Below are 26845 nucleotides of genomic sequence, written 5' to 3'. Positions count from 1 at the left end.
AGCAAGCTAAGAGTGGCAAGTACAGCAGTGTGTATTTTTGTGTGGCATCGTCAGGCACCAATATTAAACCCCATCCAGTCATGAGAAATTCAACTCGGCGACCTGTGTTCACGGAGAGCTCCAAGGTCTCGGGCCTTTCCCTTCAACTCTGTATGGGGCTGTGGTCCTTCCCGAGCGCTAAAGGCACTGCCACCAGTGACCTTCTGCCCCGTGGCTTCCGAGTACATCTGGCCCCTGTCCCCAGAAGCTTCTAGGAACCCAGTCTGGGGAGACAACCTGGTCCCGATCTAGGCTGGTGACTCAGAGGTACCAGATCAAGATGACCCCAAGGCTCTCGGAGCACATTTCCCACCCAGTGACGTGGACTCTCTGGATCACTTTGGCAATCAATCGTGGCTTCCCTGGGAACCTCCTCAGCCCATGGCGCGGCCCGAGGCCGGTGGGCAGCACCTCGGTGCTGGCTGGGGAAGTCTGAAAGGGTGGGGCAGGTGCACTCCATTACCCGAGTCCACAGCCCTGAGCCTTCCCAGGTTCCAGCTGTATCTGAGACTAAAGAGTGACCAAGTTCTCTAGAACTGGGCAGGTGGAGACGCGAGGAATCCCAGAGCCTGTAAATGCATTTGCCTTTTTCTTTTATGGTACTGAGGATTGGACCCAAGGGCTTTCTACATCTGAGATATACCCCCAGCCCTATTTTCTTTCTTTCTTTTTTTTCTTTCAGTACTGGGGATAGAACCCAGGGGCATCCTCCAAGCTATACCCCAGCCCTTTTTTTATTCTTTATTTTGAAAAAGGGTCTGAGTTGCAGAGGGCCTAAGTAGCTGAGGCTGTCCGCGAACCATGATCCTCCTGTCTCAGCCTCCCAAATGCTGGGATTACAAGTGTGTGCCACCACACCCATCTGCGCCACCATTTTTTTTTTTTTGGTCCTGAGACTTTAACTCAGGCAGGGGCATTCTATCTCCAAGCTATATTCCCGGCTGTATTTTATTTTATTTTAATTTTGTTAGGTTAATGAGAGTCTCACTACTTGCTGAGGCTGTCCTTGAACCTGTGATCCTCCTGTCTTAGCCTTCCAAGCACTGGGATTACAAACCTGTGCCACCACACCTGGCAGTGTCCACCATTTCTTTTAATTAAAACTATGAACAGATAATCTTGATGCTACCACTTTTGTCAATTTTTTAAAAATCATCATAAGCTGGGCGTGGTGGCACATACTTGTAATCCCCGCGCTTGGGAGGCTGCGAAAGGAGGATCGCGCAGGTTCTCAGCTGGTTTAAGAGACCCTGTTTCCAAATAAAATATATTTTTAAAAATAGGTCTGGGAGTGTAGCCAGAAGGTAGAAGGCCCCTGGGTTCCATCCCCAGTATCACCAAAAAAAAAAAAAAAAAGCAATAAGCCAGGCCTGACTGCGCATGCTTGTAATCCCAGCACTTAGGAGGCTGAGACAGGAGGATCACACAGGTTTGAAGCCAGCCTCAGCTACTTAGTGAGGCCCTCAGCAACTTAGTGAGACCCTGTTTCCAAACAAAATATAAAATAGGTCTGGGAGTATAGCCCGGAGGTAGAAAGCCCCTGGGTCCACCCCCAGTACCACACACACACAGAAAAAATGAATAATAAATCACACTGGGGGTGTAGCTTGGATGTAGAATGACCCTGGGTTTCATCCCCAGTACTGAAAAAAAAAAAAAAATCACCCACAAAAACCATTTGAGTTATATAATTACTTTATTTTAATTTCTTCAGTTGTAACAATAAAGTCACCCAGCATAGATATTCCTATGGCTCCTTATACATCTTCTATCTAAAGTTAAATATTTGAACTAAGAGATGAAAATCATCCCATTAAAATGGCAACACTTTTGAAAAACTGGGTTTCATATTTGTGATGGGAAACCGACTCTCCACCTCCCCAACCCTCCTGCAGCACGCAGCCATGGTGAGCACGTGGTGCCCATGTGGAATGGCAACGTGGTCAACCTTGCGACGTCTTCATCTACACAGAGTAAGAACCCAGAAGAAAAGCATCATCTCCCTTCCAGCCCTTGTGTTAGCATTTTGCCTCCACCCAAGTTACTGTGTCCCAAGTGCCTACGAGTAATAAAATCAACTGACTTAAAGTCCCTGAAATGCATGCAACTTAAAATTCTCTAGAGCACACACAGCTGTTTGGAGTCTCTGAAGTCTGACTTCTCTGGGAGGGGCCTACGGCGCGGCTGCCGTGCTGCCAGGGTTTGGAGCTGTGGCTTCTTTGGCTTCTGCTGGTTGGGCCTCGGTTTGGGGACCTTCGTTTCCAGCACTTTTCTTCTCCTTATCCGCTGCCACGGCGCCCATCCCTATGATTTCCTGCAGTGGCTGATCCGTCTCAAGGTTGCTGGGCTGGAGTTCATAGACCTGGACTTGACCCGGGACATCGATGGCTTTCTGTTCAAGTCTCTCCAGGATGGTCTGGACCTTCCTGACGCCGTCTCTCCTGGCCTGACGCACATCCGCCCGTCCCTCGGGGTCCACGGAGTCCAGGGCCAGCAGCTCTTTGGTCAGGTATTCTTCGATCATCAGGTACTTCTTGTCAGTCTTCTTGCCTTCAAAGTTGTCGACGGCCTGTTCCAGCCCCTGGACCTTCTCCAGGATGGCTTCTACCTTCAGCACGCCGGGATGCTTTGGGGGGGCCTCAGCTTCTCCTTGCTTTGGGGGTGCAGCTTCTGCGGGCACAGGGCTAGGGGTTGCCCTCTCTTCTGCAGCCACACTCTTCGGGGGAGAGGGGACGGCGGGAGGGGCAGGGCTGGGAGCAGGACACGGGATGGGAGCCGAGGAAACCTTTACTTCCACTTTCTCGGTGGGAGGGGGCGGCTTCTGGGAAGCAGGCCGGGAATCCGCCTCCTTGCGGACCACCTGAATTGGGATGTGTCCAGGAAGGAGCTCGGGTCCAGCTGGGCCTGGCTTACTTTCTGGCTTGTTTTCGGGCTGGGCGGCGGGTGGAGACTCTCGGTGTGTCATGGGCTGCTCAGAAAAAGAGAAAACGATACAAAGATACTCTTAATAACTGGCTGAAAGTCACAGGCGATTGGTTATTTATAGCCAGTACCAATTAGAAAGAGAATTGGGGAATGGCTTTTTTCTCTTCCTTTAAAAAAGTTTAATCATATAAAAGATTTTCAAAGTCAACCAACAGCCAAAACAAAAACTTGGTCTGTGGCCAAACCCTTTGCTAAGCCGCCACCAATCACTGTGGCCAGGGGTCCATTATCGCTCCCGAACGCCTCGCTCTGTAGATGGTGTTCTTACGGCAAAAAGAAAATCAGAATGACTTTCTAAAGAAGAACAGCAACACCTCACGCTGACTGCTGAGCGAGGTTTGCCGGGAGCGGAGTCTTGACAGACTGCGGCTCAGAGCACAGCCATGGAGTCGCTGCCACCGCCCCCCTCCTCACTGCACAGCCAGCCTCATGCCCCGGGTGACCTTCCATCTCCTATTCCAGAGAAGAAATTATATTCTTTTTTTAAACCCATGACAGCCTAGAGTTTTCTGCCCAAACTAAGGTATTTTGGGGGAATCGGCAGCATTCTCCAAATAGTTAACCGTAGCATTCTGCTCCAGCACATGTGAGCCGGAGCCCACCGCTTGGAAAACACTTGCTGTCGTGTTTCGGGGTGAAGGGGCAGGACGTCTGCAGCTGACTCAGTTAAAATACAGAGTTCATACTCAGAGCGAGGGAAGCGCAAAGCAAACGCGGCAGAGGGGACCATAAGTCGGGCGAAGGGCAGATGGGACCTCTTTGTGTTCATTTTTTAACTCTTCCATAAGGTTGAAATTATTACATTAAAAGAGTTAAAATGAGGCTATACCTCAGAGGTAGAATGTCCCTGGGTTCAATCCCCAGTACCACACACATACAAAAAAAAGAGACCCTGTTTCCAAATTAAAAAAAAAAAAAAAAGTATAAAATAGGTCTGGGAGTGTAGCCCGGAGGTAGAAGGGCTTCCAGAAACCCCAGTACCACCAAAAAAAAAAAAAAAAAAAAAAAAAAAACAACAACAACAAAAAAAAACGTTGTAGAGAACTTGCCTGGCATGGACAAGGCCCTGGGTTCATTCCCCAGGATTGCAAAAAAAAAAAGGAAGAAAAAAAATTTTTTTAAGTGAGGGTGCTCTGTGTTCAAGGCCCTGGACAGTGTCGCTGTTTGTAGAAAAAGAATCCCCACATTTATTAACAAGGAGCTTTTGTTTTAAAAACTGTGGTAAAGATCTGGCTGAGACAAGAGAAACACAGTTTCGAGGCCAGCCTCAGCAACCTAATGAGACCCTGTTTCAAATAATAAAAAGGGCTGTAGTTCAGAGGAAGAGGCATCTAGGTTCAATCCTCAGTACCAACAATAACAACAAAACCTGGGGTAAAGATCTAATCCAGCAGCTCCAGCTGCAGTAGGAGAGGACCAGGGCCACTCAGCGTCCCGCTGCTAAGCTGCTCAGTCTAAATGACCTCCTCCTCTAGCAATCAGCACCCCAGGCCTCCACCGGAGAATGAGCAGGCTTGTGCCGGGACCTTTCCTAGGCCAGGGTGGCTTCCTGCCCACCAGGGCTGGCCGATGCATCAGCCAGAGACCATGGCACCCTGCTGGGGAAAAAAGGTATCAGATGTGGTCCTTGTCATCAGGGAACACGCAAAGCACCATGAGAGGATGAGCAGGTTTCGTGGAAGAGACGAGACTGGAGACTGGCTGGTCCTTTGAAGAGTGGGGGGTGGGGTGGGGGACTGGGACTGTGAGGGCAAGTCAGGCACAGAGAGTGAGCAGAACAGTCTGCGGAGCGCAGGGGACACGGAGAGGGGAGAGGGCTGCCTGTCAGACCGCAGGCCGCTGGGCTGTGGCCAGAGTGTGCTGAGCACTCAGCAGGTGGCCCCTGAATGCGAGCGCTCCTCTACCCCAAAGCAGCCACCGCAGAACACGGTCAGCTGAGCAAAAGCTGCATGTCTGCGAGGGCAAGCCAGCTCCAGAACCTCGCTCCTCTCTAGTAACATCCCGGTTAGCGAGGCGGGAACCAAGGCACCTGTGCAGGGCTCCTCGGCCCCTGGGAAGAAGCCATCCCTGCAGCGGTCTGCTGACAACTCACTTCCCCTACCTGAGGCCGGTCGACCACGGTGTGCACACGGATGGGCGACGGGGAGTGCAATGGTGTGCTGCCTCTGGCTGGCGAGCCCTCCCGGCTGGATGCGCCCCGGACTGGTGACCTGAAGGGCGATGCTGCTCGCAGGGGTCGGGGCTCCCAGTCATCGCCCTGGATCTTGTGGTACACAGGCTGGTGGGTCTGATATTCGCCCTGCTGAGCCGGGTAGTGGGTCTTCTGGGCTTGGTGGAAGGAGGGCTGGGCTGCGGGCCGGGTGACGTTCTGTTCATGGATCACAGGGATGGGGATGTAGCCCCGGGGCAGCTGGTGACTGCCCAGGCTGCTCCTGCCAGAGGAGGGCAGGCTGGCAGAGGAGGATGAGGATGAGCAGTCGGAAGGAGCCGGAGACTGGGACCGCTGCAAAAGACAGAGGGTGGAGGGCATGGCGCCTTGAGCAGCCCTGTAGCAGGAGCATGCCAGGACTCACGGGCACTGCTCAGGCAACACCCAACACCTCCCACCTGGGAATGTTTCTATCTTCAAAACGTGGTGTTAGGGGACTGCAAATACAGCTCAGTGGCAAACCAAGTGCTTAGCGTGTGAGGCCCTGGGTTCAATCCCCAGCACTCAAGTAAAAAGTATTAAGACTGAGGGCTTCAGAACTAAGAGGCCTGGTTTCAAATTCTTACTAGCTCACTAGCTTGCTTTCTTTCTTTCTTTCTTTCTTTCTTTCTTTCTTTCTTTTTTTTCTGGGTCTGGGGATGGAACCCAGGGGCATTTGACCTCCGAGCTACAACCCCTGCCCCATTTTATATTCTTTTATTTTGAAACAGGGTCTCACTGAGTTGCAGAGAGCCTCACTAAGTAGCTGAGGCTGTCTGCGAACCGCGATCCTCCAGTCTCAGCCTCCTGAATGCTGGGATTACAAGCGTGCGCCACCACGCCGGATAGCTCACTAGCTTTCTGAGACTCATCTGAATACAGAAAAGGAGCACCCCCCAGGGCTGTTTTGAAGATTAAGCACAATCACCGTGCGTGCGTGTACCCTAGGCGCGAGCAGTGGACAAAGTCCACTGGGCCTGGGGTCACTGCAGTATCTTCACTCTCCCTTTCCTCACTCCTTCTTGACTTATCGACGAGAGTGCCCACTCCCAGCAGCCGAGGTGCCCCTGTGCGTCGGGGGGAAGCCAGGCCCTTCATCTTCTGGGCCACCTTCCACTCATCTAGAAAGTGAGGAGGGCACTTTCCCAGTTGGCTGGTAAGAGCCTTGTTGCCTTAAAGATTTCTCTGACTGATGCATCATTTTAACAGCAAAAACATTAAAAATGCAGGTACTGCCTCTCCATGGAAAGAGAGGAAGCCCTTGGTGTTCCATGTTAATCATGACGCTTCACCTCCACGTGGGTGGTGTAACTAAACCGCCAGGACAGAGCAGACAAGTAGTCACAGCTCTGTGTGCAGACAGGAAATGAAAATCTGCTCTCAAGAACGAGCCACCGGACACCAGGATGATCCGCGACAGGAGATGAAAGGCTCAGGAATCCCGTTAGGTCTGTGGCCCACGAGCGCAGCTAAGACCCAGGTTAGCAGCCATGCTTTAGCTGTCGATGCCCTGCCTCAGAGCTGCTGCCTTCCCCCTCCTTACTCGGGATCCCTCTTAACCTGTGGGGAGCCGAGGGATGCAGTCCTGCTTTCATTATCAACAAAATAACACATAGCTCTTTCAGAAACAGAAAGCCCTATGTGGATAAGGGTCATCGGGATCAGGAGTCAGGAGGTCGGCTTCCAGTCTCAGCGTTGCTCCTTTCATCTTGACACATCTGGACAAAGCAGTTTACAGTTTACCATCCAGGCCCCAACTAACTAACTAACTAACTTCCTTCCTCCCTCCCTCCCTCCCTTCCTTCCGCAGTACTAGGAATTGAACTCGGGGCATTCTACCTCCAAGTTACATCCGTAGCCCTTTCTGTTTTTTATTTTGAAACAGGGTCTTGCTAGGTCACTGCGATTCTCATTAGTTGCTGAGGCTGGCCTTGAACCTGTAATCCTCCCGTCTCCATCTTCCAAGTACTGAGACTACAGGCATATGCCAGCCACCATACCTGGCTTGGGCCCCAATTTCTTATCTGCAAAAATAAGCCATGTGACTCCTGCCCTGGCCACCTGAAACACACCTGTGTGACGTGGGGGAGACAGGCCGTCAACTGTCCTTGCTGGGGACCTCTGAGGCCGCAGGCCTCCTTACCTCAGGTCCGTGGGAGGCCGGGGGCGGGGCCGCTGCGGCTGCCTGTCCACACTGTCTGTCTGGCTGGGTGCCTTCTGGCCCGCCCCGCAGAGGAGACTGGGACCTTTGCGGAGCAGCTGTGGCCGCCTCGGTTCGGAAGCGCTGAGCCCCAGGCTGGGGGTAGGCATGGAAAGGGTGCGGCTGCCGGTTTTCAGCGCCTTCATGGAGGACCGGAATGGGAATGTAGCCGGGTCGGAGCTGGGGGTACACAGGATGGCCTTCCCTCGTGGGCAGCGGCCTGGAGCCCTCCCGGGAAGGGCCATTAGCAGAGGATGGCACTTCCTAGAGTGGAGAAGAGAAACAGACTGGTGAGAAACTGGGGAAAAACCACCTTGAGGAGGAGAGTGGCACTGGGCCCCATGGCTCAGCCAGCATGGCCGATCACAGGGAGCCAGGAGCCACTGCCCCGGCCTCTATGAACAGCCCCTCTCCCACAGCGACCATGGGAGTGCAAGAGAAAGCGGGGGAACTGAGGTACCTGTGGAGGACAAGAGTGGTCCAAGTCCCCAAGGCAGGTTTCTGCTCTGGGGGACAAGGGGGAGCAGTGTATACAGGAGAGTTGACTACTCAGAGACCCAGACCAGAAGGCGATCTCCCAGGGAAGGACTCAACTCCAGCACTACATTACACCGAGCACAAGGCCCTCAAGCTTTCCAACCGCCCAAGAGTTGGTATTAGATCCAAATACAGAATCCAGTTTGAAAAATTTTACTGGGGCAGGGGGCTGCCTCTTCAGAAATATTGTTAGAACAAGCTACAAGAAAGGGAGGTACACCAGCCGGGCACGCTGAAGCACACTTGTAATCCAGTACTTAGGAGACTGACATAGGAGGATCACAGGTTTGAGGACAGCCTCCGCAAAGAGCGAGACTTTCATCAACCCAGTGAGACCCTGTTTTGAAATAAAGTAGGACAGGAAGAGGTATAGCTCGGAGGCAGAACGCCCCTGGGTTCAGTCCCTAGTGCCACAAAAGAGAGAGGAAGAGAAGGAGAAAGAAAAATGGGAGATACGCTGAGTGAGTGAGGTGGCACATGCCTATAGCCCCAATTCTTGGGAGGACCGCAGGTGTGAGGCCAGCCTCCGTGACTTAGCAAGACCCTGTTTCAAGACAAAAAAAAGGGGGGGCTGGGGCTATAGCTCAGAGGTAAAATGTCCCAGAGTACAATTCCTGGTGCCAAGATCAGAAATAAAAAAAGAAGGGGAGATACACAAGAGTGCAGAAGCAGCACAGAAAGGGAACAAAACCCAGGGATTAATTGTACTAGTCTCAGGATGCCAACTGACAAGAGTCTCTGCCTGGCCAGTGTTCAGTCGGCTACCAAGCCTTCTCGTATGCTCAACTGTGGACTTGTAAAACCCAGTTTTAGCAAAAGCGCTCTACTAAATCAGGTCAGCAGAACCCCTGCCTCCATGCCTGACCTCAGTACCTGAAGAGCCTTGCTACCCAGGTGCTGTCCAATCACCCCGTTAGGTCAGTTTAGCCAGCGTCCCCTTACATAAAGAATCTTTACTTGGAGCCATTTTCCACCCTGAGCCTCACTCTGCTCCTGGCCTGTGAATCCCACTCGCCCTGCTGCTCTGGGAGTCGGGTCATCTCCCCACTGCGAACCCCCACTCAGGCCCCTGTGCCTATCAGAGGTCCCCAACGAAGTCTTCCTCACCACGCTTTAACAAGTGTCACAGACTCATTTTGCCATCAGCACAAAGCCTACTAGGAGCCGCCGGGTCCCTCTCTGTCCTCTCATGAAGGTCCCTCTTAGCGGCCTGGCTATTTTGGGACCCTTGAGAAGGCCAAGTTCCAGATGTACCACAGAGAAAGATCTTATTTCAGACAACAAGACCTGCCAGCCACTCACTGGGCAATGCCATCTCTCACCACGCAGCCGCTGCACAGGGGCTCCTGAGCACCAGCCCTCGTACAGAGGACACGCCGAGTGGGCCAAGCATTAAGGAGCGTGTAAGGTGGCCTCTCTGGACAGCAAACCACCACCAAGGGCTGAGGGCCTCCGAGTGTGCGAGGAGACACCTACTGCTGCAAAGCTGCTCAGAAGGAAGGGCAGACGAGAGGGCTGCAGAGCTGTGGGTGAAGACCCTTAGCTCCGCGAGGCCCCACGGCGTTTCTATTTATGTCCAGGCGTGGGAACCAGGTGGCTGGCCCCAGAATTTAGTCCTTTCAGGCCCATCGACTGTTTCCCTCCTGCTGCGACCTCGCGACCTTGCGGGGAGGGCCTCCGCATCACAGGAAAGGCACGGTGTCCCCATGTCCTTGGGGCCAGGGCAGACGGGCACGGGCACTCTCAGATTAGAATAACCACGTGCTCGGGGCAGTGGCATTATTTTAGCCTGCTTAACTCTCAGGTCACCCAAGAGCAGGGAGCAGGTCCAGGCCTCCCTCTCAGAAAAACGATTCTTGCTGTGAGGCAGGCACCAGAGCAAGCCAGAGAGGCCTCTGCTACTCAGCGTGGACTCACAACCCAGCTTTTGGGCTATCTGTCCAGGGCTGGGGCACCTTCCTTCCAGCTGAAATCAGAGGCCCACCTAATCCTGCCGCATGGTATTGGCCGGCCGGCTGGCTGGGGCTCACTGCTTCCTCCCGCTGTGTATCAAAAGCCTCTGCAGGACGTGGAGCCAGCAGTTAGCAAGCTGAGGTCCCCGTGCTGCTCCTGAAAACCTGCCACACCACCATGACGCGCCCTCAAGCCAGCGATGTGGGGTTCGCAGGACAGGTTAAAGAAAGACACAAACAGGAAGCGCGCTTACTTGGAAGGCAGGGGAGGCAGAGGTGTGAGGCAAATGTGGGGCTTTCCAGGGTGGAGCCGGATAGATTCCAAGTTCATTCCTGCCTCCATTAGTAACAGATCCCCGAGCACGGATAATCCTCTTTCCTCTGTTAGCCTTCATTTCCTTTTCTACAAAACAGAGCAGGTAACACCTGCCCCGTGGAACCAGGGCGAGGTTCCACTGAGAGTGCCCAGAAGGAAGGCCCACAACCAATGCCGGTCCCTGCTCAAAAGGCCTCAAGATGATGCTCGGACTCCGAGCGGCAGAGGAACTAAACATAAAGGATGAGTCAAATGGGCACCTCTGGAGGAGATTCCAGGAATCCAGGTCTGGAAAGAACTCCGAGGTGATGGGAATATTCTCTTGTCCTGCGTAGTGGTAAATGGGTGTATAACTGTTTAAAGACCTTCGAATTCCACACTTCCCTGGAATCACAGATTGCACGCTCTCTGCCAAATCCTATCAGATTTGGCAGGTGAGAGCAGCCAGCCTCACGCCCAAGCAGCAGGACCCTCCCTGGGCTGAGGCCTGGCTGCAGCAGCTCCTCCTAGACAAGGCCCTGGAGCCAGGAGGCAACGGGGCTCCCCGCATTTATACACCTCACGGACAGTATTCTGTACCTCAGAAGAAAGAGTAGAGTAGAAGAGAGGAAGACAAGGAGGAGGCCCACCAGCCTGCCCAGGACTGTAATGGTGGATGCTGCTTCCTGGACCAGGGCTGGGCCAGTCTGGGTCAGGGGAGGAAGGAATGTGATTGCTGGGAGGGGAGCTGGTGAAAGTGCTGAGCTGTGGGAGAAGAAGAGGCCAGAAGGGCAGAGATGGAAACACAGCCCCAGCAGCAGCCCCCACAGCCCCCAGCATGACAAGGCCAGGGACCCCTGCAAGATGGAAACACTGGCAGAAGGTGGTGAGACACATCGGGAAGTGAGGAAGGTCAGGGATGAGTGGGGACCAGGAGCAAGCAGGGCAGAGGATGTGGAGGGATGACTAGCAGAGGCGGCGAGGCCTCTGGTGGCAGAGCAGGAGGGGAGGGGGCAGGCACTCCCCCAGGCCTGAGCGCTTGAGCTTGGGGCCCACTGGAAAATGACCCTGGGGCTGGCCCACCCTGGAAGGCAGAGATGCCAGGATCCAAGGGCCACCTGGAGGCTGCTTTCCTTACAGTCCTGGCTCTGTGAGAATTAATGACCCACGCAGGCATGCGACAAAAGCCTGCCCATCTGTGAGTGGCCCATCTGAAAGATGTTCCAGCCTCTACTTCTACCCCATGGAGTTTTGCTGAGAAAAACAGTGCTTTAACTAAGTGGAAGACCACACCAACTTCACAGAACAGGCAATTAGCACTCTACCTGAATGAATGTTTTAAATAAAAAAATGCAACTCCCACCCACGGCAAGGTCTGCGCTGCGAATGTCCAGGCCACTTTCCAACCTTCCTGCTCGGCTATTGCTCGAGTCCTGGTGGCAAATACCTGTTTTTACTGAGTAAAAAGTACCACCTGAGCCAGGCGTGGTGGCGCACGCTTGTAATCCCAGCACTCAGGAGGCTGAGACCGGAGGATCGCGGTTTGCGGACAGCCTCAGCTACTTAGTGAGGCCCTCTGCAACTTAGTGAGACCCTGTTTCAAAATAAAGAATAAAAAATAGGGCAGGGGGTGTAGCTCGGAGGTCGAATGCCCCTGGGTTCCATCTCCAGACCCCCCTCCCCCAAAAAACCCACCTGGAAGACTTATATTGTCCATTCTATTTTCTATGGTACTTTCATCAGAATCTAATTTTGAAAATCTTTAAATAAGAAAGTACAATATGATTTCCCTAGAATATAACTAAAATATGCCTCTTCAGCCTATTGAGAAGCATTCTCAAGCACACATCCAGAGACAGCCGCTTGATTACACCAGCATCTTTCAGAGAGATGCCCAGCCACACTGCCTTCGGTGGGCCGGAAGCTTCCTCCTGGGGCTGGGCGGGGCTCTGCGATCACAGTCACCAGGGCGCCTGCAGTTCAGCTCATTATCCTTTATCTGTGGGTAAAGATACCAGGAACACATACAAAACCTAATTAGGAAATAAGAGCCCCAGGGCCTTTCCCTGTTTATCTCACTACATTAATTTATAAAATGAATTAGTTAATTCTTCCCCTTGTCTCCATATTGCTTAAAATCCTGAGGCAGGTCTTAGGGCATTGAGCAACTCCATGAGGTGGCTGGGATAAAAAGCAGGAAAAACTTACCCCAGATGAACTGGAACTTGCCCTGTTAAGTACCAGACATTATTATTAGACATTATTATTAGAGAGTCCAAGGTCAAATTGAGCCCCGTGAGTGAGTTGTGTGGCTTATTTGCTGAAGACCCGGCAAATAAGCTTTTCTATTGGTTTGCAAGAAGTACATGGGTACTAAGTACAGCTAGGAGACCAGAAAGAGACTGCACTTGAGCCTTGCGCAAGGCATGGTGGTGCACACCTGTAATCCCATTACTTGGGAGGTTTGATACCAACCGTAGCAACTTTTCAAGAATCTCAGGATTCAAACAAAACCCTGTTTCAAAACAAAAAATCAAAAGGGCTGAGGGTGTAGCTCAGAGGCAGACTGCTCCTGGTTTTAGTCCTCAGTGTGTGGGGGGAGGCGCACACAGAGAGACAGAGACAGGCAGCCTGCGCAAACACTTGGTCCTACATCTTTACATCTTATTCTGCCTTCAAACCTGTATGTGTAAACCTGTGTATGTACACAGCTGGCATCTCTTCCCTGGACCTTACTTTTCTCAGTTATGCAGGGGAGACTCAGAAATGTAGGTTGTAGGGGAATAATGGAGCATCCAGGAAAAGAAACAAAGACAAAAACAGGCGCTAAGCCAGCCCAGGCAAGTCTGGTACGGAGTGTGAGGACCCTGAGGGATCACACTGAACAATGGGGACCCAAAGTTCCTATGAGAAATTGCTGGAACTCAAGGTACTTCAAAGTTTCACATCCCAAATGACGAGGCTAGACACCACCACTGGTCCTGCAGTCCCCACACCGCAGAAGCAGGGCAGGAAGAACAGCTGTTGGGCACCTGCCAGGTGTGTGGCTAGTGAGGAATAAGTCAGGTAAGTGTCCATTCGTGCAACAGCTGTGAGAAGGGTGTTGTCCCATCCTCAGTTGGTTCCCTATATACTGAGTGGCCTCTAACCCTGAAAACAGGCCCTCTCTGTGTGACTGGACTTTGACCTCATGATACGGTGCTCTTAAAAAAGTGGGTTTAACATCTACAAACTAGAGCTCCTGCACTGTGGGCTGAACAGAGGGTAACAGCGACAGCGGCAACTCCCATGGCCGCTCCGTGGCACTTCCAACTTGACGCCCTGGAGCCCTAAGTAGGACACGGATTCTATTAACTGGGTTTTTAGGCCAAAAGAGCCTTCACCAGGGTTAGGTGTTGAGTTTTCCTAACAACGCTTCAAAGCTTCTTCTAAAACAAAGAAAGATGGAGGAAAGAGCAAATCTGGAACTCCATGTAGCTAGGACCTGGGTCAAAATGAAGTGGCCTGGCTCACCTTTATTGGTCAGGAGACAGACCAACACAAAGCTTTTACTGAAAGTGCAAGCGGAGTTGAGCTTAACGTCTACCAGGACAGGCCCTGTAAATGCACTAAATATTACTGTCTGTTTGATTGATTATAAATAAACAGCCACTTGCATTCCTAACACCAAACTCTAAATTCTTTCAGTCCCCACTGGATTGTAATCCAGGATTTTCCCCACCACCCCTGCACTGTGTCATGTACATGATAGGCCCTGGGCAAATTCTGAATAATAAGCTAGGTCCACATTCCACCAAAGTCCATTTCCAGGACCTCTGATGAGGTAGAGGTTTTGTCCAGGGACTCCTGGAAAGACAGGCGGTCTGGTGGCCACAAACGGTGAGCAGATGTGAGTCACAGGTGACTGGGGGCTTGCTCCGATACGCCTGTTACTCAGCATTAGCATTTTATCAGAGGTTCAACAAAATGGACATCCCTGTGTGTTTCTACTGGAAAAACATTTGAGACGATTAAACCAGCATTGTTTCTTTTCAGCTATGTCCAAACAAATAGGCCTGAATGGACATGAGCCCTGGTAGGACTCCTTGCTACCAAGACTCAGTTTCCCCAGCTGTAAAATCCCCACACCTCCCTGGGGTTTTTTAATTGTCAAGTGAAATAAGGCATGAGAAGTCTTTGTGATGTGGGTCCCTCCGTGCCCCGTAGGGTCAGTGATTACACTCCCCAGTAGTTACTGATGGGCCTGGTTTTCTCCTGCAACAGCTGGTTGGGCCTCTGGTTCCTCCGAGGTTCTCACCAAGTTGCTAAGAAGCCTGTTAAAGAGGCAGGGGCCCCTTTGTCAGGAGCCTTAGGAGTCTTACCGGCTGGCAAGGATGCCATTTTCTCTGATGAGAACTAACCTAAGCTCTGAGCCCCTCTCCAACAGGTCTGCCAGCTATTCTGGGGAAGGGACCGTCCAGACAAGCTTGCTGCTGGGAGTCAACACACGACTGCACTGACTGGGGCTTCCTGACACAGCCTGAGGTGCAGAGGAGAAGAGCCAGGCCCAGCTGGGGCTCGAGAAGGTCGGCACAGGGGCCGAACACCTGCCGCATCGACTCGACATCCTCCTGCGTTGCAGTACCCAGGCCCAGCATGCTCATCCCCGCCACAGGGAGGGCTTGGGACCAGAGCCGAGCCTCCACTGCCTGCCACCTCTGAAGGAGTCCACTTAGCAGATGTGGGGAGGGCACAGGGCCCAAGGTCACACAGGAAGCTGGTACACAGCCAACTCCGAAGCCCAACTCCTAAACTCAAGGCTTCAGGGAAGAGTAAATACCACCTACTTCCTCTTCAGAAAAAAAAAGGTAAAGAAAAAGTAAAGCCACCTGCTTTAATCATCTAAAGCAAGGAATCACAGATGGAAAATTACCTGCAATTTCCACACTGGGAAACAAGCTCTGTCTGAATTTAAAGAGTCCAGGGAGCAACCCTCCTGGTACACTTCCAGCCTTCTCAAGCACCGTCCCATACAAAAAGGGGATGCACTGCGTGGCCACCGCACCTGCTAGATGCCGCCTGCGAAAGCCTGGCAGGAATCGGTATGTATATACTTTGCCAAAAGAAAAAATCTCCAATTCATCAAGGGCAGCTGGGGAGAGGTCTTCTCTGATCCAAGGTAAGTCCCTTGGGGGCTTCCCAGGGGGCTCTTCTCCCCCCTAAGCAGCTTCTCAAAGCAAGCTTCCTACAACTCCATGCCCACTCAGTGGTGGTCACAATGAGCAAACCCCTTCCTCTCCCTCCCATCTGTGGTAACATTTACTGCCCACAGAGCTGGGTACAGGTGACCAGCCCCTTGCCCTCATTAGGACAACTTGCCCCCCCCAGACCAGGCACCTAGTTTCTGCCTGGCACTGTCCTCAGAGCTGCACAGGATGGCTGAGGGACAGTCCAGGAGTAGGGGCTGAGTAACTACGTTGCAGGAAATACCACCCCCCCCTGGCCTGTCCCGGGAGGAGGATCAGGGTTATGGGGCTGGGAGCTGACTGAGGCCCCGCTCCACCACATCCCAAGCCACTGCTGTCTACACGGCACCCTCACCAGGGACACAGGAAGTCCAGGGCAGGGTACTGGGGGCCGCCTGGACATTGGTCATGGGGAAGCCAAGAGAATAAGACAAGGCCTGACTTCTGAGAAGCAAGATTCCAGGCCTGAGAGCGGAAAGACCCATGCGCAGCCATGCCTACCACGTGGGGCAGCCAAACACCAGTCTGCAAACACCCTCCGACCTCCAAAGGAAGCCGTGGACGTCTCCAGGGACTGCACCAACACATTAGGCCAGGCTCTGGATGCACACCTTCCCTGCTACAGCTCTCCGGATGTTCCCAGGTACTGCTGCAACACCATCTTAGAAAAGGGGAAACTGAGGCTGGGGGTAGACGATTTGCCTAAGACCTCGAGAGCCCAGTTTGTGTCTGGGGAGGCCAGGCACATGCCAGCCCCCGCCCTGTCATGCCCGTGCTGTGTAGTTACATCCACGTGTGATGAACGGCTCCAAACCCCTCATCCTCCTGGGATGGAAGGCATCAGGAGGCAAGGCATTCGTTTGCCTGGCCTGGCTGGGCTGTGGCTCAGATCTGGAACATTCAGTCCGAGTGTGCTCTGGGTCAGGGAGCCACCGCTCTGTGCTCAGTGCTGAGTCATCCGCCCAGTCAAGGCAGGGAGAGAGAGGGAGAGGGAGAGAGAGAAGACACTTGGCTCTGTTCTGAGCTGCCTCGGCACTGTACCGTGTGCCGCACAGAGGGGCTGTCAGCACGGGGCCCCCGGGTAGAGAGGACCCTGTGTTGGCCAGCTGCACTCTCTGATCTACGAGGTCCAACCAACCAGAGAAGGGGCTGCCTCTCCTCCCCACACACAGGTGCCTTCCTATCCTCCCACTGTCTGGATTTTTAAGAACCATTCGTTAATTTAGTGTCCAAGAAGAATTTTTTTTAAATAACTGGGGAGAAAAGCCCTACAATTCTACCATGGTAAAAATTGAAGAAGTTATTCTGAGATAGGAAACGTTTGTTCTCTGACAGGATGCTAAGGAATTTTCCGTGGAAAGTCTCACATTCATTTGCAAGGGCGCAGCTCCACGCCGGAGCTGCGGGCAGCCGAGGTGTTTACAGCAGGCTCTTGACGCAGGCAGGGAACAATGTGCGATTCTGGGCTTTTCTGAATTGATGGTAAGAAGCTTTTTATGTATGATGTCTGATTTTACTGCCAGCCACAAGAAAAAAAAAAGAGAAAGACTCCTCTCCCAGTGCACAGCCGCAGCTCAGTGGCGTCTGGGGGCTCCCAGCCCCTCCCACAGGCCTGCAGGAAGATGCTGCGTCACCAGTGGGAACAAAAGGGCGTCTCCAGGGCCCTGGGGAATTGACACTGATGTCCTCTGTGCAGAAAAAGCCATTCAGAAAGTGATGGGAGGGACAGGCCTCTGGCGCACATCTGAGAGCCCAAGTGCCCCATGCAGAGCTGAGGAGCTGCCCAGGCTTCCGGGACACACATCCCACACTCCAGCAGAGGCGGCTTTCCTTGAACCAGCCACACAGGCCCACACAGTCATTGGCCCGATTTTTACTGAACCTGGAGACCCTAGTTAGAAGGATAAAACAGATTCCCCCATAACTCTCAACAGGAAGGTTGAGAAGTGTCTACCTTTAGAAAAGATTCAAATTGGAGTCATATGGAGTCCAGAGCAGGGACAGCCAGCTGCTGGTTGGAAGGAGGCTAGTCATGCTTCAGAGAGAAAGGCATCGAAGGTCCTCTATGGCACCTAATACTGCGACAGGAACACACCAGGCACTGGTGCAGCGCAGATGGGATGAAAACGTGACTCGAGATGAGGGCCCATCTCTGAGTTGAGACCCAGGCTCAGGGAAACAGCCAATATCGCTGCTCCTGTACAGACGCACCCAGGCTATGCCAGCAAGCGTGTCCTGCACCGCTGCAGGACTCAGGTGGGCATAAAGCCCTGCCAGTCTCTGCTGGACCACAGGCCGGGCGCGTCCCCTCTCGAGTCTGTTTTCTTATGCGTAAGATACACTCAATAATTTCCACCTCAAAGAGCTGTCTGGAGGACATAAAGAGACAAGATTTGTAAAGGCACACATCCGTACCCGGCACACACACGTCAATATGTTGACAGGCCAACCTTGTGTTCATTCCTTCCTAAGGGAATCTTTGTGATTAAGTTTCTTTTTATTTATTTATTTATTTATTTATTTTTGCTTGTCTGGGGATGGAACCCAGGGGCATTTGACCTCCGAGCTAAACCCCCTGCCCTATTTTTTATTCTTTATTTTGAAACCGGGTCTCACTGAGTTGCAGAGGGCCTCACTAAGTAGCTGAGGCTGTCTGCGATCTCATTAAGTTTCTACAATCAGCCTGTCTTCCTGAAAAGCTTCCAAGGCCCCAGAGATGTCTCCATAGAAATATGCGAAGACAGTAACACCAGATATCACACGGGGTTTCACAAGTGCCAGATGAGGGCAGGCACCAACCTATGCTCCTGCAGAGTGAGGGGACTGGGTGTCTAGCCCAGAGGCAAAAATGGATTGGGGGTGTGGAGCTCATTCACAACAGTGGGGAGCCAGGGAGGAGGGCTGGGGAATACCAGTCAAGTGGACGGAGGATTTACGGCATTGTTCAATGCTAGAGAGTCTTCAGGGTTCCCAATAAAAATGCCTTTGTCTTCAGCTCCCATAAGGCCTCCTAAATATTTAAGAGCAACATTAAAACAGCAAAACTTAAAGGAGAAAGTACAGGTTTGGATTATGTATAGTTTCTTATTTGGGATGGTAAACATCAGAACATCATTTTTAAATGTCAATAAAAAGTAATAAACATGCAGAGTGGTTTATATAAGGCAACTGTGTGTCATTCCAGAAAGGAGGACAGTCTAATCAAGCCTCATGGGTGGTATGACGCTTTCTGACTCACCACCAGCCCTGACAGCATCCAACATTTAAGCCTTCTCGGCCCTGGCTAACGTCAAACGTCGCCACTGTTCCAGTGTACCGACTCTACCCTCAGAAAGGGCAAATCTACGCCACAAAACAGGACACAAAGTGTGTTCTCAGAGGCGAAGTAAGTTTGAGCCCAACACAGGCTGCTGTTCAGAAGAAGATGAAGGTCTAGGAAGAGCGGGGCTCCCAAGGCACGTGGCCACGCTCCTCGCCGCCCCCAACAAATCACCGTTTATCCAGCTGCAAAGGCATTCGCTCAGCCATGACTGCAACTTGCTGGGAATGTGAAGGAGAAAAGGGCCACTCATCCCCCACTGCGCTCTGATTCTAAGAGCCACGGCAGCTTGCCATCGATCGGAAAGAGCCCAATGATCTCATCCTTAAGGAAACGCAGGGGGCTCCGCGGAGCCCGAAGCAGAATAAATGGCTTACTCCACTTCAATCACAACTCAGAACATTGCCCATTTGCTCTGAAAGGATGTTTCTACCTCTCACAGCACCAGAGTAATTTGCCACATTATGATGATGAGACTGTCCTGGGGGGGCAAGAGGGGGAGGAGGGAGGCACTGGCTGGCTTCTTTCTGGGGCACAGGAAGGGCTGACCACCTCCCCACTTCCGCACAGCCACCCTGCCAGACCTTGCGTGGGGTTGTCTTCAGCCTGTCTCCCCAAGATCGCAGCTCGGAAGCCCAGGAGCAGGGAGAGCTTCCCCAAGAAGGAAAGCAAAGGCCGGGCAAAGCTCTGCAGGCCGATGAGAAGGAGGTGCAGCTCAAGGGATTCCAGGCCCAGGCAGGCACACACTTTGCCGTAGCCCCTCCACCGGAGGCAGTCAGAGTAGCTCTCAAGGCCAGGCTGGCAGAATCGGAGGCATCAGAAAGCTTTTGGGACTTAATATTTCTGGGCTCTACATGAAGCAATTCAGATCTAACATGGGATATTGGGGTGACACATTGCAATCTTTGTGTTGGGGGGTACTGAAACTTGAACCCAGAGACATTCTACCTCAGAGTTACATGCAAGCTGCTTTGTTATTATTATTATTGTGTGTGTGTGTGTGTGTGTGTGTGTGTGTGTGTTACTGGGGATTGAAACCAGGAATATTTTACCACTGAGCTATACCCCCAGCCCTTTTACTATTATTCTTGTTATTTTTACAGTTATCATTTGTGGTACTCGGGATTGAATCCAGAGGCACCCTACCACTGAGCTACACCCTTAGCCCTTTTTATTTTGAAACAGAGTCCTGCTAAGTTAATATGTGATGGTCTCTAACCTGCAATCCTCCTGTCTCAGCCTCCCAAGTACTGGGATTACAAGCAGGCAACATCTGTAGTATTAAAATGCTCTCCTAGAAACTGACAAGCTGATGACCCCCAAGATCCACTGAGCAAGAACAGCCCTGCCTAACTAGGCATAGCGGCACACACCTGTAATCCCAGCACTGGGAAGGCTGAGACAGGAGGATCGCGGTTCACCAACAACCTCAGCTACTACTTTGTGAGGCCCTTTGCAACTCAGTGAGACCATGTTTTAAAATAAAGAATAAAAAATAAGGCTGGGGGTGTAGCTCGTGGATAGAATGCCTCTGGGTTCCATCCCCAGTACCATACACACACACCAAAAAAAAAAACAAAAACAAAAAAACAAAACCAGCCCTGCTGTGTGTGCGTGGAAGGAGGGCCTGCTTGCCTTCTCAGGGAGAATAGTCAGAGAACCTGGCCTCTGTCTATTCAGGGAAGAGAATGGGGAGTGTCTACAGAGAACTAACTGCACGTCCACTAACTCCAAATGCCTGCGCGTCTGCTGCTGGCCTCTTGGGTGGAGAAGGGGCCTGGGCAGGTGCAAACTTGCCAAGAGATTGGTAAGAAGGCTAAGGGTGCAGAAATCAAAACCCAGGGAGACTGCAGGTGGGAGGCCCAGCTGCTTAGACAGGTGCTGATGAAGCCAGCGTCTCTGCCTCTCGAGACACTTGCTTTCCTTCGTTCCCCATAAACACGAGGATAACAGAGTGCTCTAACCACTTCCGGGGAAGGGGAGGATCAACCGCGAGGGGAACGTTTAAATAAAGCATAAAGTGCTAGTCATTTTCTTCTTCCCATGACAGTCTGTCCTCTACCAACATGGCTGGTCCTCCCTCACGCTCAGTGGCGAGCTCTTTCCTGAGTGACAGCATCTGCCCTCCCAGGTAAGGACGCTGGGAGGGGCTTCCTACCTCACCTCCTCCAAAACAGCCCTGGTTTGAGGCCATGGACCTTTTCCCATTATGCATCAAGAAACCAACTTATTTTATTTATTTATGTAGTGGCACTGGGGATTAAACCCGGGGGTATTCCTCCCAGACACCGCAGGCCACGCAGCTCCTGGACTGAATGTTAGTTTTCTCCTTAGGTTTCGGTGCCACATTGATGAATTTCAAGTTTCACCCTCAAAATCTAAGCTGCCATAGTACACAGGCCAGTCATCCTCTGTGCAGGGAAGACACAAAAATGCTCGAGAACTCCTTCCTGCAGAAAAGCCAGGCCCCTTCTAACTTCTGAACAGACACCCTGCCTCTTGTCAGGGTAGTCCACACAGGTCTCTTCTTGCTTTTGGTGACCTTCAGAAATACTTGAGCTCTCTTTCCTTTTTTTTTTTTTTTTTTTGGTACTGGGAATTGAACCCAGAGGCATTCTATCTCCCAGCTATACCCCCAGCCCTTTTTATTTTTTGTTTGGAAACAGGATCTCACCAGGACCAGGTTGCTCAGAGTCTCACTGTGAAGATGTTGAGGCTGTCCTTGAACCTGCGATCCTCTTGTCTCAGCCTCCCAAGTACTGGGATTATGTGCATGCACTACCAGGCCTGGCCTTCTGTTTCTTTACCAGCAAAATAAAGCACCTGAACTACAAGATCTTTAAGGACCTTTCAACTTAAAAATTCTGTGAAATTTTCCGATCAACCTTTCCAGCCTAGGACCTGTGTTTTTATCATTCATATTTTCTGTTGAGAACAACAATAGTAGCTCAGCTTGTTTCTTCCCCCATAAGAAGGTTTTCTGAATGAAGCCAGGTATGGTAGCACATGCCTGTAAACCTCAGTACTTGGGAGGCTGATTGTGGGTTTGAGGCCAGCCTCAGCAATTTAGCAAGACCCTGTTTCAAAAATAAATAAATAAATAAATAAATAAATAAAAAGGGCTGAGGGTATAGCTCAGAGGTAGAATGCCCTTGGGTTCGATCTCCAGTAACACAAAAAGAAAAAGAAAAAAGGTTTACAAAATCCCAATCTAGCCCATCCACAGGGTGGGTACAGGAAGGTTCCAACCTGCTGGGCAAGTTTCGCCTTGAAAACAAAGCTCGGGCAACATATCTGCTTGAACATGATCATCACCCCCAACAAGGGTGCTGGCAGATTCTGACTGTCCCTCTAGCTACAGGAAGGAGGCTTCAAAAATATACTTGTAACTGGGCATGGTGGCACACGCCTGTAAGCCCAGCACTTGAAAGGCTGAAACAGAGGATCACAGTAAGTTTAAGGCCAGCCTCAGCAACTTAGTGAAACCCTGTTTCAAAATATAAAAGGGCTGGGAGTGTAGCTCAGAGATAGAATGCCCAGGGGTTCAGTCCCCCAACACTCCTCACACACATACATATGCGCATAAACACACACACGCACACATACACATATATATACTACGATATATTTTCTTCTTTTTTGGTGTGTGTGTAGTTTGGGGATTGAAGCCAGGGGTGCTCTACCTCTAAGCAAGTCCCCCAGCCCTATTTTATTTTTTTACTTTGAAACAGGGTCTCACACTAAATTGCTGAGACTGGCCTCAAACCTGTGATCCTCCCATCTCAGGCTCCCAAGTACTGGGATTGCACTGGCCACAATAAACATCTTCTATACCCACCCATGCAGTCTGCAGGAGAAGAGATGGATTGAAAGGCGCTCAAGTTTCACCCAATAATGGGTTGAACAGACATGCAAAATGTACATGTAATTATGCCCATCCCAAGCTAATTACAGCCTCTTATACAAATTTTCAGGAATAAATATACAATTAATTTCTTGTAAATGTAAACTGCTGAATGTACAATGTCTCACTCTTGGAGACAAGTTTCATCTGCGCGCGCACACACACACACACATTTTTTATTTTCCAATACTAGATTCAACCCAGGAACACACTACCCCTGAACTACATCCCAACCCTTTTTATTTTTAAACAGGGTCTCACTAAGTTGCAGGGAGCCTCACTAAGTAGCTGAGACTGACCACAAACCTGTGATCCTCCTGTTCACCCTCCCAAGTACTAGGATTACAAGTGTAAGCTACCACAACCGGCATCAATATGTTTAAGAAAAAAAAGTGCAAGTCGGAGGAGTAAGTAGTTCAGTAGTAAAGTGCTTGCCTAGCATTGGGGAGGCCTGGGTTCGGATTAAAAAAGAAAACACAAAAATGAGAGTGGAAGCTGGGCGTGCTGGCGCAGGCCTGCAATCATAGCATTTGGGAGGCTGACACAGGAGGATCACAGTGCGCGGCCAGCCTCAGCTACTTAGCGAGGCCCTATGCAACTCGGTGAGACCCTGTTTCAAAATAAAGAATACAAAATAAGGCCGGGCGTGGTGGTGCACGCTTGTAACCCCCGCGCTTGGGAGGCTGAGACAGGAGGATCGCACAGGTTTGAAGCCAGCCTCAGCTACTTAGTGAGGCTCTCAGTGACTTAGTGAGACCCTGTTTCCAAATAAAGTATAAAATAGGTCTGGGAGTATAGCCCGGAGGTAGAAAGCCTCTGGATTCTACCCCAGTACCACAAAAAAAAAAAAAAAAAAAAAAAAAGAATACAAAATAGGGCTGGGGGTGTAGCTTGGAGGTAGAATGCCCCTGGGTTCCATTTCCAGAACTTCAAAAATAATAATAATAATAATAATAATAATAATAATAGCCAGGCGTGGTGGTGCACACTTGTAATTCCAGCATTTGGGAGGCTGAGACAGGAGGATCCTGGTTCTTAGATAGCCTCAGCAACTTAATGAGGCCCTGTGCAACTCAGTGAGACTCTGGTTTCAAAATAAAGAATAAAAATTAGGGCTGGGGGTGTAGCTCGGAGGTTGAATGGATTCCATCCCCAGTACTGTAAAAAAAAAAAATAATGATAATGATAATAATAATAATAATAATAATAATAAAGAAAGAATAAAAATAATGCTGGGGGTATAGCTTGCCCCTGGGTTCCATCCCCATTACATAAAAAAAAAAAAGATAAAGAGTACAAATATTTTTCTAAAACAATGGTTTATAAGGCATTTTTAATTTGGTGAGTTTTAATCTTCAAAATAACTTATCAGCTTCTTACCGCTTTTAATTTTTATTTTCCCAGACAGCAACTAACAGGCACTTTTTCTGTGTGTGTGTGTGTGTGTGTGTGTGTGTGTGTGTGTGTGTGCACATGTGATGGTCCTAGAGATTAAACTCTGGAGGCAGGGGTGTTCTACCACTGAGCACACTCCCAGACCTATTTTATTTTTTATTTTGAAATAGGGTTTCACTAAATTTCTAAAGCTCAAACCTGTGAAACTTCTGACTCAGTCTCCCAAGTATTGGAATTAAAGGCATGTGCCACTGTGCTAGGTAAGTATATATGTTTTCCCAAACTTTTCATTTTGAAAAATAAAACTTATAGATATCATTAGTAAGTGAACAAATTAATATATATATACTGAATATGTATATGTATATGTATACACACACACACATATATATGGTACTGGGGACTGAATCGGGGTGCTATACCATTGAGCTATATACATCCAGTCCTATTTTATTTTTTATTTTGAAACAAGGTCTCGCAAAATTACCCTGAACTACCCTCAAACCTGTAAGCCTCCTGTCTCAGCCTCCCAAGTACCAGGATTACAGGCGGGTGCCACCACATCCAGCTAATTAATTATATTATTAAAAGAGCAGATTCAAGCCAAGTTTATATTTTCACATTTCCATGCGCTTCATTCCAAATGGGTGGGGGCAGCACTGGGGACTGAACCCAGGGACATTTTACTTCTGAGCTATACTCAGCCCTACTTTATTTTTACTTTGAAACAGAGTCTCACTAGGTTGCTAACAGTCTCACTACTTGCTGAGGCTATCCTCAAATCTGTGATCCTCCTGTCTCAGTCTCCCAAATACTGGGATTACAGGGGAGGGACACCAAACCTGCCTGCATTAAAAAAAAACTTTTTTTTGTTTTTGTTTTGTGGTACTGGGGATGGAACCCAGGGACTTTCTACCTCTGAGCTACACTCCCAGCCCTATTTTATATTTTATTTGGAAACAGGTTCTCACTAAGTTGCTGAGAGCCTCACTAAGTAGGTGGGGCTGCCTTCAAACCTCTGTGATCCTCCTCTCTCAGCCTCCCAATAAAATTTGTTTTTGACCTCTGAGCTACACCCCCTGCCCTATTTCTTATTCTTTATTTTGAAACAGGGCCTCACTAAGTAGCTGAGGCTGTCTGCAAACCGGATCTGTCTGGTCTCAGCCTCCCAAAAGCTGGGATTACAAGTGTGTGCCCCCAGGCCCGGCTCTTCATGCTCTTGAAGGTGAAGAAGTATGGATCTTTCAATGAGACTCTCAACAACTTAGGAAGACCTTGTTTCAAATAAAAAAATAAAAAGAAGCTGGGCATGATGGTACACACTTATAATCCCAGTACGCCAGCGGCTGAAACAGGAGGATTGCAGGTTGGAAGCCTGCCTCAGCAATTAAGTACAGGAAGAAAGAAAGAAAGAAAGAAAGCTAGCTAGCTAGCTAGCTAGCTGGAGGTGTAGCTCAGTGGCAGAATGCCCTAGGTTCAATCCCCAGTACCATTTAAAAAAGAGAGAGAGAAAAGAAAAAAAGTCAGCCCCCAGTACCATAAAAAGTACATGGAATTGAGGCATACCTCTGCTGTATTCACAAGAATCACTCCTTAGTTATTTGTGTACTAGAGGCAAATCCTAAGTGCTTCAATACCATAACAAAAATGGGAACGTATGCCATTATAAAAACATACAGATTACTCTCTTTCTTTCCAGCGTGCGGCAATGTCTGTCGCAAGGCGACTGCCAGCTATGAAGGGACGGTCTCGAATCTCTCCTTTAGAAACTGCCTGGGAGAAGAGCACCTGGTCTTTTAAGAAGTCATACTGGAATACTTTCCTACTGAAAGCACTTTCAAACAATAACACAACTTTAATTTCAAATACAGAAGGGGGGGGGGCTACAAGAACGTGTGTGCGCCAGCGTCCTGAGTCACTCCATGTCGGACACCGGAAAGTCAAGTTAAACCTCAGCCGCGGTGGCCCTGGCCCCAGGCCGCCCGAGGCCCCCGCCCCTCCCGCGGTCTGGGGGCGGCCGGGCCGTCGGGGCCGCGCCCGCTCACCTTGGGGCCCTCGGCGGGCACGCGCGGGTCGTTCCACGTCGTGGTGCGGCTGTTGTGGTCCACGAAGAAGGGCCAGCCGGTCTGCGGGTCGATCTTGATCTCCCAGCCGGGGGGCAGGGGGTCGCGGTCGCCGGACGCCATCTGCACCACGGGCGAGTGGGTGGCGGCGCTCATGCCGCGGGGCGGGCCGGGCCGGGCCGGGTCGGGGCCGGGGTCGGGGTCGGACACTCGGCCGCCGGGGAGCGGGAGCCCTGTGCGCGCCGACGTGTCCGGGAGGCCGGCGCCGCGCACCTTTATGAATTAAGGGAGAGGGTGACGTGGCCGCCGAGGGCTGGAAGCGTCTGGAAATAGCCTCCGCGCGGCCAGGGGGAAGGAGGAGATGGAGGGAGGCAGCAACTGGCCGGCTAGAAACTTCTGGTGCCGTCCAGAGAAGTTGGCGGCCGCCCGGGGGGGATGCGGAGCTCCGCCCTGAGTCATCGCCTGTAATCCCGACGCGCGGGGCGGGCCCGGGCGGTGGGCGGGGCCGGGCGGGGCGGGGCCGGGCGGTGGGCGGGGCCTCTGCGGGGCGGGGCCGGCGGGGCGGGGCCTGGGCCCTCTTCCTTCTCCTCCCGCCTCCTGCCCGCCCCCGTGGCTGTCCGGTGCGCGCGTCCCGGGGCGGAGGTCGCTCCGGCTGGCCCGGCTGCGGGCTCCGCGGGCCTGGACGCCCCCCGCGGGCCCGGGGCGTCCTCCGCCCACCCAGGCGCGTTTCGGCCTCCAGCCCC

At 51.3% G+C, this 26845-nt stretch overlaps 1 protein-coding gene across 1 annotated transcript; it reads right to left on the bottom strand.

Moving 5' to 3' along the window:
* Positions 1-2212: 2212 nt before the first annotated feature.
* On the bottom strand, positions 2213-26258 carry BAG3 (BAG cochaperone 3; the record flags this gene model as incomplete). The annotated part of the gene is made up of 4 exons (XM_080694873.1): positions 2213-3007; positions 5126-5527; positions 7356-7676; positions 26085-26258. 4 exons carry the CDS (start codon positions 26256-26258, stop codon positions 2213-2215), a joined length of 1692 nt encoding a protein of 563 aa, XP_080550999.1.
* Positions 26259-26845: the final 587 nt, after the last annotated feature.

This window comes from Muscardinus avellanarius (genome assembly GCF_963383645.1).
Source record: "Muscardinus avellanarius genome assembly, chromosome: 4".
Classification (NCBI taxonomy): Eukaryota; Metazoa; Chordata; class Mammalia; order Rodentia; family Gliridae; genus Muscardinus; species Muscardinus avellanarius.
Note: the sequence above shows the minus strand (reverse complement) of the source record. Positions and strands in the feature narration are given on the sequence as shown.